The sequence below is a fragment of the Marmota flaviventris genome, chromosome 11, assembly GCF_047511675.1.
Source record: "Marmota flaviventris isolate mMarFla1 chromosome 11, mMarFla1.hap1, whole genome shotgun sequence".
Taxonomy (NCBI): domain Eukaryota; kingdom Metazoa; phylum Chordata; class Mammalia; order Rodentia; family Sciuridae; genus Marmota; species Marmota flaviventris.
Window position 1 is genome coordinate 117842082 of NC_092508.1, and position 12519 is coordinate 117854600.

The following is a 12519-nucleotide window of genomic DNA, read 5'->3' on the forward strand; positions in this document are numbered from 1 at the left end:
GCCCCAGCGCGCATGCCCTGGGCTCCGGAGCGCTGCTGGTCCCCAGCTGCCCACGTGATCCTGTTGGCTGCGGTCCGGTCCTGGCCGCCACTGGCTGCGCGGCTTGGACCTCTTGCGGCCCGGCGGTGAGTTTCCTGCGTGAGCAGCGGCGCGGGCGTTCTCCCGCGCCGGGGCGGGCGAAGTTCCGCGCCCCCACTTTGCTGCGACCTTTGCGGGCTCGCCGGCGGCTGCGGGCGGTGAGTTTCCTGCGTGAGCAGCGGCGGGGGCGTTTTCCCGCGCCGGGACGGGCGAAGTTCCGCGCCCCCACTTTGCTGCGACCTTTGCGGGCTCGCCGGCGGCTGCGGGCGGTGAGTTTCCTGCGTGAGCAGCGGCGGGGGCGTTCTCCCGCGCCGGGGCGGGCGAAGTTCTGCGCCCCCACTTTGCTGCGACCTTTGCGGGCTCGCCGGCGGCTGCGGGCGGCGAGCGTCTGCGCAGGGCGGAGGGACGCCGTGCCCGGGAGGGAGGGCTCCGTGTCAGTTTTTTTGTGCGACCGACCAACCGCGGCCGGAGCCTTGGCGCGCGGGTGGCGAGCGCGGGGACCCCGGCGTGGCAGAGCCATGGATGGACCGGATCGGGGCCTTGGACTCCGCAAAAAGCTGCGGTCAAGGTCGCAGCGAGACCGGGAGATGCGCTCCCGGGTCGGTCTGGGGGTCGGCTCGGCGGGCGGCGGGGCCGGCTGGACTCGGGCGCCCTCCCTCGCTTCGTCGTCCGGCTCCGACAAGGAAGACAATGGGAAGCCCCGGTCCTGCCCAGACCCCCGCGGAGGAAGCGGAGCGAGTCCACCTTGGCCAAAGAGGACATCATCGATGGGTTTGCCAGGACCAGCTTTGTCCCTTTTGAAGCGCTGGAGGTAAGCGCCCCCTCCCCCCGTCTGCCTTTATGCACAAAAATTGGAAAAAAATGGTTTCTGTGTTCCTTCCAGAAACAGCAGTTACTTGCACTTGGCTTCTGCTCCTAACTTTGCCACTCTGTATGTATTTAACCCTAAGCAAATTTCATAATCCTTTGTACCTCATTTTAAAGGTGTTGAATATATAGATTGCTACTATCTCTTCCAGCAGTGGAAGTCTGTGATTTTACAGATGACTGAATGCTCTGAATAAGATTAAGAAAGCTTTTTTTTTTTTTTTTTTTTTTACAGTGTCTACAGGTCAGTCCAAAGTGCTGTTAAGTGTCCTCAGCTCTTAGGTTGTTTGGTATCATTGGAAACTATAGTATCGAGTTTTTTTAAAAATAGGCTGAAATTTTCACTTGTTTTAGTGTTTCACTTTGACTTGTAGTGATCCCTACTTAGAACTTTAGGGAAGATGGGTTAACTAGTGCAGAGGATGACAAGATGTCTGGAAAAATCATTATTTGAAATACTCTCCAGATAAATAAATAAATATTCTCCCAGTATTAGGGATTGAACTTAAGGGTGCTCTTCACTGAGCTACATCCCCAGCCCTTGTAAGAATTGCTTTATTTTGAGGCATGGTCTCACTACATTGCCCAAGTTGGCCTTGAACTTGTGATCCTCCTGCCTCAGCCTCCTCCATAGCTAGGATTGCAGGCATGTGCCACCATGCTTGGCACTCTGGTTATATTATTTATTGTGCCGCCATATGAATTTTCAACCTGTTCTTTTAACTAAACTTAATTGTGTGTGTATATATATTTATTTATTAGGGGATTCTATCTTAAAATGAAATAGCGGCATAAAAAAGAAAAACCACAAGTATTACAGAAAGTCTTTAAATAGATATTGGTTTTAGTTTTACCATGTATAACCTGTGTATTTTTGTGCAAGTTATTCAAATCTCTGATCACCTGGCTCCTTGGATGTGAATTCGAGTGATAACATTGCTTATATTTCTTTATATCTATAGGGTAAATGCTGGCATTACTCAAATAAGAAGGGCTTAGAATTATAACTAATGATAACTCCTTCAAAAAGATGTTCTAAGAAGTAAAATGGGCCTATGAAAAATTCTTTGAACATGAAGTCCTATCCACCTGTTCATCATTATTAATTGTTACTATTGTTAGGCTTTTCATGCAGAATGCATGCTACTTAATTAATATTTGGATTATCAGATATGAGTTTTAATTTGTGGAATATAGTTTTTCTTTAATGTTATCAAGACAAATTGCATTAATATTTATTGGTACTATCTTTGCCTTCCTAGAGAAGTCCCTACATTATCATGGTTTATTTCATTTATTGAACGTTTATTTTAAATAAACATTTAAGAATGTATATTTACTGTGCTCTGCTTTAGCTATATCAAATTTTGACACACAGTGCTTTGTTTTCAATGTCATTGAAATTACATTGTGATTTGCTATAAAACCCTTGTTTTTTGTAAAATAATGCTTTTGAAATTTATTCCTGTCCTAATTTTTTTTTATTTGCAATTGGTTTGTTGACAAAACCAGGTCATTTGTTTTATAGTTTGTCTTACTCAAAATTTTGGTGATGTATCCTTGTCACATGTTTCTTTGTCCCCTCTATTTCCTGAAATTTGACTATTAAATCTAGAGCCTTAATCAGGTTTTAGTGACACATCTCTGGCATGGTGGCACTCGCCTGTAGTTTCAGCTACACTGGAGGCTGAGGTACGAGGATTGGTTGAGCCCAGGAGTTAGCCTGTACAACATAGGGAGACTCTGCCTCCAAAAAATAGAGAAAAAAAGAAAGAAAACTTCATAGGTATTATTTTTGTGTTACTATTAACTGACAGTAACATGTTATCATCTTTTCTAATGTTAACCATCAACAATTATTGTCTGCATCTTAAACAGTAATTGATAAAGGACAAGAGTGTATGTAAACATTACTTTTAACTGTTTGTTGAGATATTTCTATAAAACAGACTCACTCATATCAGCAATTTGGCTCCCTAGATCAAATTCAGTCAGAAAAGGTCATATGAAAATGGGATAATTTCTTTCTCTTTACTGGATGTTTTTTTAAATAATGGACTTGTTCTCTAGCATGAACATGATGAAGAGTTCTTTTCTTAGTATCATTATGAAAGCACAGAATGAAACGTATGTGATTGTTTCAATTATGGAATCATGACACCAAATTTGTTCAGATTTTTGCATTAGAAACCATCCTGAGTCCCTCTAACATGAACTCCAATATATTTTCACAGTTTTCTTAATTGTTTCAAGATCATCTTGTGCATTTTTTATTACTATTATTATTATCAATATATATTATACAAAGTAATGGGTTTTACTCTGACATTTCCATATAAACATGTATCATATTTTGATCATGTCTACCCTCCATTCTACTTTCTCTTGCTCTTTGCCCACCCCACAGTATCCTTCCCCCTTCCCAATAATTCCTTTTCAATTCATCTCCTTCCCACTTTTTACCCTTTGAAAGAACACTAAGTAATGGTCTATTTGGCTTTTTTTTTTTTTTTTTTGGTGGTGGTGGTGGGGAGGGGGGAACTAGGGATTGAAGCCAGGGGTACGTAGCCATTGACATCCCCTGTCTATTTATTTTTACTTTGAGTCAGGGTCTCACTAAGTTGCTAGGGCCTTGCTTAGTTGCTGAGGCTGGCTTTGAACTTTCGATGCTCCTACTTCAGCCTCCCAAACTGCTGGGATTACAGGTATGCACCACTATGCCCAGCTCTAGTTGGATTTTATGGTAAATCTATTTTTAGTTTTTTGAAGAATCTGTAAAGGGTTTTCCATACCAGCTATACTAATTTACATTTTCATCAACAGTTTATACAGATTCATATTTTTTCCACATTTCAACTAGCATTTGTTATTTTATTTTTTGCTTTTGCTTTTGCTTTGGTTTGTTTATTTATATGACAAGAGCCATTCTGAATAGGGTGACAGGAATCTCCATGTAGTTTTTTGTGATTTATTAAGGCTAAAGATATTATTTTTACATATATTTGTTGTCTTGTATTTGTATTCTTTTGAGAAATGTCTGTTCAGATCATTGGTCCAGTTACTGATTGGAATATTTGTTCTTTCTGAAGATTAATCCTCTGTCAGATGAATAGCTGGCAAAGATTTTCCCCCATTCTATAGATTTCCTCTTCACTCTCTTGGTGGTTTCCTTTGCTATGCAGCAGAGTTTTGATTTATTGTAATCCTATTTGTCAATTGTTGCTTTTGTTTCCTGAGATATCAGAGTACTATTCAGGAAATCATTGCCTGTTCCAGTATTTTGAAGTGTTTCCTATATGTTTTCTTCCAGTAGTTTCAAAGTTTTATGTCTTAAATTAAGATTTTGATCCATTTTGAGTTGATTTTTCTTCAGGGTGATTGAAATCTAGTTTCAGTCATCTGCATGTGGATATCCAGTTGTCTTAGTACCATTTGTTGAAAAGGCTTTTCTCCAGTATATGATTTTTGGCACTTTATTGAGATCAGCTGTCTGAAGATACATGGGTTTATTTCTGGGTCCTCAATTCATATATATATATATATATATATATATATATATAGAGAGAGAGAGAGAGAGAGAGAGAGAGAGAGAGAGAAGTTGTAATGATAATTGTATTATCTGTAAATAGGGAGATATATCTTGTTTATGTTTATATTCTCTTTTTTAATATTTATTTTTTTTAGTTGTAGTTGGACACAATACCTTTATTTTAATGTGGTAGTGAGGATCGAACCCAGGGCCTCACATGTGCTAGGCAAGTACTTTGCTGCTAAGCCATAACTCGAGCCCCTTTATATTATTTTTTGTTGTATCCATGTATATCTGTTTTTATGTCTATACCAGGTTTTTTTTTTAATTAAAATAGCTCTGTAGTATATTTATTTGCTTGTTTAGTCATTTGTTTATTTATTTTTTGCATTACAATTCTTAATACACCTTCATACCACAATTTATCATATATTTGATTGTATATAAGGTATGTTGACACCAAATTCACATCTTCATATTTTGTATACTGATGAGGGTCTCTATAGTATATTTTAAAATAAAGGATTACAATGCCTATATCCTTAGTCCTTTTGCTCAGAATGATTTTGATTATTTGTGGTCTTTGTTCATTCCAGATGAATTTTAGGATTTTTTTTCTATTTCTGTGAAGAACTGTGAAAGATGTCATTGGTATTTTGATTGTGATTGCATTGAACCCATAGATCACTTTCAGTACTATGGCTGTCTTAACAATATTAATTCTTCCAATCCATGAACATGGAAGATCTTTACATCTTCTACTCTCTAATCTCTTTCTTCACTACTTTCCAATTTTCACTGTAGCAATCTTTCGCCTCCTTGTTCAAGAAACACTGATTTCTTTCTCAGTCCATTCATTACTGATATATAGAAAAGCTATTGATTTTTGTATATTGATATTGTATCCCTACTACTTTGCTGAATTTATTTATCAGTTTTGAGTCCTTTGGTGGAATCTTTAGGATTTTCTCAGAATATAATTGTATTATCTGCAAATAGGGATAATTCAACTTCCTCCTCTCATATTTATATCACTTTATATATTTTTCTTACCTAATTGCTCTGGCTAAAATTTCAAGCAGTGTACTGAATGAAAAGGTTGAGAATAGATACTCTTTTTCCTGATTTTAGAGGAAATGCTTTCAGTTTTTCCCCATTCAGAATGATGATGGATATAGGTTTATCATATATAGCTTTTATTATAATAAGGTATCTTCTTTCTATATCTAATTATTCAGAACTTAATCATGAATGACTGTTGAATTTTACCAAGGACTTTTTCTGCATCTATTGAGATGATCATGTGATGTTTATTCTTGATTCTATTTATGTGCTGTATGCTGTATTACATTTATTGATTCATATATATTGAGCCATCATTGCATCCTAGGAATGAAACCAACTTGATCATGATATATGCTCTTTTTAATGTGCTGTTGAATTCCATTTGAAAGTATTTTATTGAAGATATATATCATCTATATTCATCAGGGACATTGGTCTATAGTTTTTTGTTGTTGTTGTTGTATCCTCATCAAGTTTTGGTAACAGGGTGATACATTGCAGAATGAGTTTGAAAGGGTTTCTTTCCATTTTAATTCATGGAATAGTTTGAGGAGCATTGGTGGTAGTTCTTTAAAAATCTGGTAAAAATTCATCAATGAATCTGTCTGGTTCTTATACTTTTTTGTTGGGAAACTCTTTATTACTGCTTCAATCTCATTGCTTATTATTGATCTATTTAGATTTTTTTATGTCCTATTGGTTCGATTGTGGTAGGTCATCTGGGCCCAGAAATTTGTTAATTTCTTCTAGAATTTCCAGTGTATTGGTATATAGTTTTACTCAATATTGCTAATGATCCTATGAATTTCAGTGATATGTGTCATATTATCCTTTTTTCATCTCTTTATTTCTTTGGGTTTTCTTTTTCTTTTTTTTGGTTTGTTTAGCTAAGTATTTGTCAATTTTGTTTATCTTTTCAAAGAACCACCTTTTAGTTTAATTGATCCTTTCTATTCATTTATTTCCTGTTCTGATATTTATGATTTATTTCCTGCTACTGATTTTGGATTTGGTTTGCTCCTGTTTTTCTAATGCCCTGAGAAATATCATTAGATTATTTGTGTTTGCTGTGGTGATTTTTTTAATGTATGTACTCATAGTTATAAAATTCCATCTTAGTACTGCTTTCATTATACTTCTGAAATGTTGGTAATTATGCAACACTGGCTGAGTCATAAAGAATTGAGTGTATGTCTTAGTTGTGATTATTGATCCTGAGTATATCTTAGTTTAAGTTTCTTATGTTGTGAAACAGGAATATTTGTTTCTTTGAGAATTTGATAAAAGTAGTCCTGAGTGATTCATTTCAGATTATAATGACAACTTTTATTACTGCTTAAGTTTTTGTTTTTATTTATTTTTAAAGTTTTTGGTACTAGGGATTGAACCTAGGAGTGCTTTACCACTGAGTTACCTTCCCTATTACCCCCTCTTTTTTAAAACAAATTTTTGAGATGATTTTGCTTAGTTGCTGAAACTGGCCTTAAATTTGTGATCCTTTTGTCTCAGCCTCCTGAGTTACTGGGATTCTAGGCATATACCTCCATGCCTAGCGTATTAGATAGGGTTTTAGAGGGAAAGTAAGAGAAGAAAAACTTGGAAGTGAATATTCAACTCTCTGTACCAAAGTAAGATGACTTTCTTCTTTTTTTCAATCCTGCCAAATATCACAAAACCTGGACATTATGAAGGAAAAAGAAAATAAAGGTTTTTTTTTTTTAGTTTTTTTCAATGTAGTAAGAAAAAGTGGGAGCAAGTAAGTATTTTCTTATGCAATATCTTAGAAGAGTCTTCAAATCTTGTATAAAATAAGTGGTTTTTATCTTGAAATTGCATATAGACACTGTCTTTTTCTTATTAGACTGCAAGTGCTCCTGAAACCCCTCTAATAAATAAGCACCGCCCAACTTTTTCGAGGTCCAATACTATTTCCAAACCATATGTTTCAAACATCCTGCCATCGGATGCACCCAAGAAGAGGCGTGCTCCATTGCCTCCAATGCCAGCATCTCAGAGTGCCCCTCAGGACCTTACAAACATACAGGAGAGGCCAGCTTCTTGTGTGGTGAAATCCACAAGTGTGGAGGAGACTGATAAGGTGGGTAGGTTTGTTTTGTTTTACAGGATGAGACAAGGTTACGTAACTTAGACCCCCAAGAAAGTTAGTAACAGTTATTAATATGTAATAACATGAATAAGTACTTAACTAAAATTGGTACTGGAAAAAGATTATATGTAGTTTGATTCAATGAAGAATAAGTTGCTATTTTATGGAGCTTTTTTTTTTCAAGCAAATAGCTGGTCTATAAACATTATGTCTTACTTAATGCATATATTACAGATGAAAATGCTTATTTTCAAATGAAAATGTTTTTAAACAACAGTCTTTGTGCTAATTCATGGGCTTCTAATTTGTATGTCTTCTTTACCTAATTTTGAGATTCTGCAGAGGAAATACTTGTGTCTACCTAAAATCAATACTAAATCAACATATTGTGATTACCTTTATGTGTTCTTATGTTCAAATCATTGTTCTATGTGTACCTTTTCCTTTAAGTTTTACTTTTATTCTTCTTTATTGTCTTATTTTTACTCCCCTATTATTATTGGTTCCCTTTAATCCTAAATTTGGGAATCTATTAGCAAACAGCTTTTTATGACTAAGCAATCTGTACATTCTTGCTTTATTCATGTGGAAGGTAAATGATTTTTCAAGTAAATGTGATTGAACATAAGATGATGTATTATGTTGCTTGTAATCACACTATGATTTAAATGACTTTGAGAGCAATTTTTATTTTGAAGTATTCAAGACAACAGGTCGTCTTCTCATATCTGGTTGAAGGATTTTATTTCCTCCTCAGAAGTTTAGTAAATTCTAGCCTCAAGAAATGAACTCTTCCCATCACCTAATATGCATTTGGGTACTTTCTTAATTTAAAAAAAAAAAAAAAAAACCCAGCAACTTGATTATAGTTTTTTTTTGTAAACTATCATGTGTGTCTTTAGAACATAGCAATTTGAATAGAAACACATCTTTAAAGAAATGCTTAATGAAGTTGTTACTTAGAAAATCAACTCTCTTATTTCTATTAAGACGTCTAATTTAATGTTTGTGGTATAAAATCTCATAAATCAGGATTTTTTTTCTGTGATGGAGTCATTTTTCTGACAAAGTTTTCCAGGGTTACTGCTTGGTAGTTGAGTGAAGCTTTGCAAAAAAGGTGATCGTTGAGTTCAGTCTTAAAATGAGTGTGGGAGTCCATCAGTCAGGTGGAGGACCCTGTCCAGAGATTCAGTTCCTGAATACAATAGCTTGCCTGGGTGTGTGCAAGGATCAGATTGAACCAGCAAGGAAATCTAGAACCAAGTCAGGGTCAGAGACTTCATTTTGTGCTTGTAGCTCCTTTGCATTTCTTGTTTATTTAGAGATGGGGCCTCACTGAGCTGCTTAGGGCCTCGCTGAGTGGCTAAGGCTGGCCTCCAACTTGCGATCCTCCTGCCTCAGCCTCCCCAGCCCCTGGGATGACAGGCGTGGGCCACCACCCTGCTATCTTATGCTTCTTGACCTGAGTCTTAGCTACAGGCCATCTTAGGTCTGTGGGGTAAAGACAAGACCGTGAGTCGTTCCCTTAGGACATCTTGGTGGGTGACTTGTTTGATTCTTTGTCTGTTTTCGGGGTCGGGTGTCAGGCACTGAGTTACACCCCAGCCCCAAGGCTCTTAAGTTGGCATCAGCTGTGTGTCCAGCCAGGTGGAGGGGCCCTGAGCTAGCCATGCGCCCCTCCAGCTTCCCATGGTGACCGCAGTTCTCTCCTTGGCACAGGGCGGCTGCCCCCGGGGCCTGAGCACTGTGGTGGCGTCCGGGTGAAGGCCGAGGCTCGGGGCTCCACCACACTCCTGGTGAGCTACACGCATGGCCACGTCCACCTGAGCGCCAGCCTCACCATCGCCGCCTACCTGCCCCTCAGGGTGAGCCGGCTGCCCTGGGCCACTGTGCCCACAGCTCCCTGGGGCTCTTCCCGCGGATGTCCCAATGGAGGCCAAGCCAAGGGTCCCTCAGAGGCCAGGGGGGAGCGAGGCTGGGTTCCCTCCAGAGCCCGCTGCGTCCTGGGGTCTCCCAGGAGGGTTGCACGGGGGATTCAGGCACTGGGCTGTCCCCACAGAGAGGGCAAAGACGTGGCCCCGAGGCCCTGCCCCGCCTGTCCCCTGCCCTGCCTGGGGAAGGCTGAGGCCCCGCTCTCCCTCCCAGGCCGTGGACCCGTCCTCCGTAGCTGTGGTCACCCTGGGCTCCTCAAAGGACATGCTGTTTGAAGGAGGCCCCCGGCCCTGGGTCCTGGAGCCTGCCAGGTTCTTCCGGAACCTCACCTCTGAGGACGGGGACAGCATCAGCCTGGCCCTCCTTGGCCCGCCCGCCTCCCGGAGTCACCAGCAGCACAGCATCTGCGCCACCTGCCGGGCCCTGGGCGAGCAGGTGAGTGGCTGCTGCTCAGGGCCTCCAGGTGGGGGACCTCGCAGAGATTGGGTGACCCTGGGGGTGCTGTCCTGCTGTGCCCACGTTGCAGAAGGGAAGTGAAGGCCAGGTGAGGGGACGACGGGCAGGCTGAGCGGGGACCGAGGCCACCAGCTGTCCCAGAGACAGCCCTCAGGGGTCCCTCTCAGGGCCGCAGAATCCCCCACCCAGCCGGAGTCGGGGTCAGGGCCAGAGTTGGGCCTCATGAGTGAGGAGGCTGTAGACCAGGGGGGTCACCTGGGGCTCAGCACGCGGCACAGCCTGTGTTCCTGCCCCTGGGATCCCTGTTGGGTGGGGGGACACCAGGGAGTGACCCCAGGGGCCCTCACCCACTGAGCCCTGTCCCAGCCTTGTCTTGTATTTTATTTAGAGTCAGGGTCTCACTGCGCTGCTCAGGGGCTCGCTGTTGCTGAGGCTGGCCTCTACCTTGTGATCCTCCTGCCTCAGCCTCCTGAGTAGCTGGGATGGCAGGCGTGGGTCACGTGGGTGCCTGGCTCTTCATATTTTTTTTTTTAAATGTGAAAATCGAGAAATATCAGAAGACTGAGTGGATGGTGTGGCCTGAGCCCCTGGGCTGGCCTGGCGGGTGGCGAGGTGCAGGTCCTCTGGTGCCTGGTACCCGCGCCCTCCAGCCAGGCAGAAGCTACGGGCTCTGCGCCCTTTGTCTTCCTGTGAGGTCCACCGCTCTGTTGCCAGGGTTCCCCAAAGAGGGCATGGAAAGTGAGCAGGAGGTCAGAGTGGACCCGGAGAGGCGGGGGGTGTCTCCTGCACATTTAATAGTACAGAGGGCACCGGTGGAGTCCAGAGTCCCACGGGCAGCTCCCAGGATGCCCAGGACTACGCTTGTGTGACCAGATTAGTGCACAGAGAAGGAAGCCCAGGGGACCCGCCCTCTCCTGCCTGGTGGCCCTACGGGGCACCTGGACCAGACCCGGGCCGTCTGCAGAGGGGTGTGGCATTGCACTGGCCTAGGCACCCATCCCGTAGGGCGTATACACAGGGCCAGACCCCACCCCCGAGATCCCTCTTGGCCAGTGAGCAGGCAGCCAGGGCTCTGCAGGGTGACCCTCTGCACCCTCCTGTGTCCTGAGCAGCACCTCCCGTCCACCCTGAGGACAGGGTCTGTGAGCAGTGAGCGTGTCCCCTCCTCACATGTTGGGGACATCTGCATGTGCTGGGGCATCCTGGGGGCTCCTGGGTCCCGGAGGCCACAGTGCCCCGATCTCCCCAGGTCCCCTACAGAGGCCCTGGGATCCACAGCATCCACAGCGCCCTGCACTGAGAAGGTGCAGCCGTGCCCCCTGGGTCCCCGGCCCTTGGCAGCCACCAGGCGTGGGTGTCTACATCACAGCCGTCCTGCAGAGCAGAGCACAGGAGGGGACGCGCCCTGGGGGACGTGCCCTGACTGCCATCCCCCCACCCCCAGGTCATCGCCCTCTCCGTGGGGAACCAGCCCAGCCTCACCAACCCTTTCCCGGCCGTGGAGCCTGCCGTGGTGAAGGTCGTCTGCGCCCCGCCATCCAGGATCAGCCTCACGCCTGTCCACGCCGGTCCCCCGCTGGACCCGTCGTGTCCACGGCTGCAGCACGACAAGCAGGTGGTGCGTGGGGGAGGGGCTGAGGGAGGAGGCAGGCCTGGAGAGGTGGCCAGGGACTAGCAGAGCACAGTCCAGGTGGTGGGCAGGTTGGACTGCCTGCCAGTCATCCCCTGAGCTCACCTGGATCCCCGGGATGTGGCCCCGGCCAGGAGCCTTTGGACTGTGGTGTTGCCATGGGGGACAGGGAAGTCCCTGTTCCTGGCTGACTGTTTTGGCCTCTGCTCTTCATCCTCCTCTGCCTCCCTGGCCTCTACTGACCACTATTCTGCTCCTTAATTCCTTAGTACCAACTTTTTTTGGCTCTGGAGATCAAACCCAGGGGTGCTAACCCCTGAACCCCATCTCCAGCCCTCTTTGTATTTTATTTAGAGACAGGGTCTCACTGAGGTGCTCAGGGCCTTGCTGAGTTGGTGAGGCTGGCCTCCAACTTGCGATCCTCCTGCCTCAGTCTCCTGAGTGCAGGGTGCCTTGGTGGCCAGCAGCTGTAGAGTTTGGTGTTCAGCTCATCCCTTCCCCCATCAGGAACCCACAGGCAGCCCGCCAGCTTCAGGATACACCATGTGGTCAGCCGTGGCTGTGCCCAGGCCTGGGTGTCCTGACCTCTGTTTCCTGTAGGTTCCCGTCTCCAGCCACCGCAACCCCCTGCTGGACCTCGCCGCCTATGACCAGCAGGGCCGCCAATTCGACAACTTCAGCTCCCTGAGCGTCCAGTGGGAATCCACCCGGCCCTTGCTGGCCAGCATCGAGCTGGACCTGCCCATGCAGCTGGTGTCCCGGGATGACGGGAGTGGCCAGAGGAAGTTTCACGGTGAGCTGCGGCTGTGGGCCTGGAGCCCTGGACAGGAGGCTGGGGACCAGGGAAACCCCGAC

At 44.5% G+C, this 12519-nt stretch overlaps 1 protein-coding gene across 1 annotated transcript in view; it reads left to right on the forward strand.

The window, feature by feature from the left end:
* Positions 1-596: 596 nt before the first annotated feature.
* The window catches only part of LOC114080642 (nuclear pore membrane glycoprotein 210-like), a 37377-nt gene continuing 25454 nt past the window's right edge, over positions 597-12519 (forward strand). The window contains 6 exon segments of the mRNA XM_071619318.1: positions 597-889; positions 7457-7641; positions 9366-9511; positions 9792-10013; positions 11479-11652; positions 12265-12457. Coding sequence (XP_071475419.1) covers positions 597-889; positions 7457-7641; positions 9366-9511; positions 9792-10013; positions 11479-11652; positions 12265-12457 — 1213 coding nt within the window.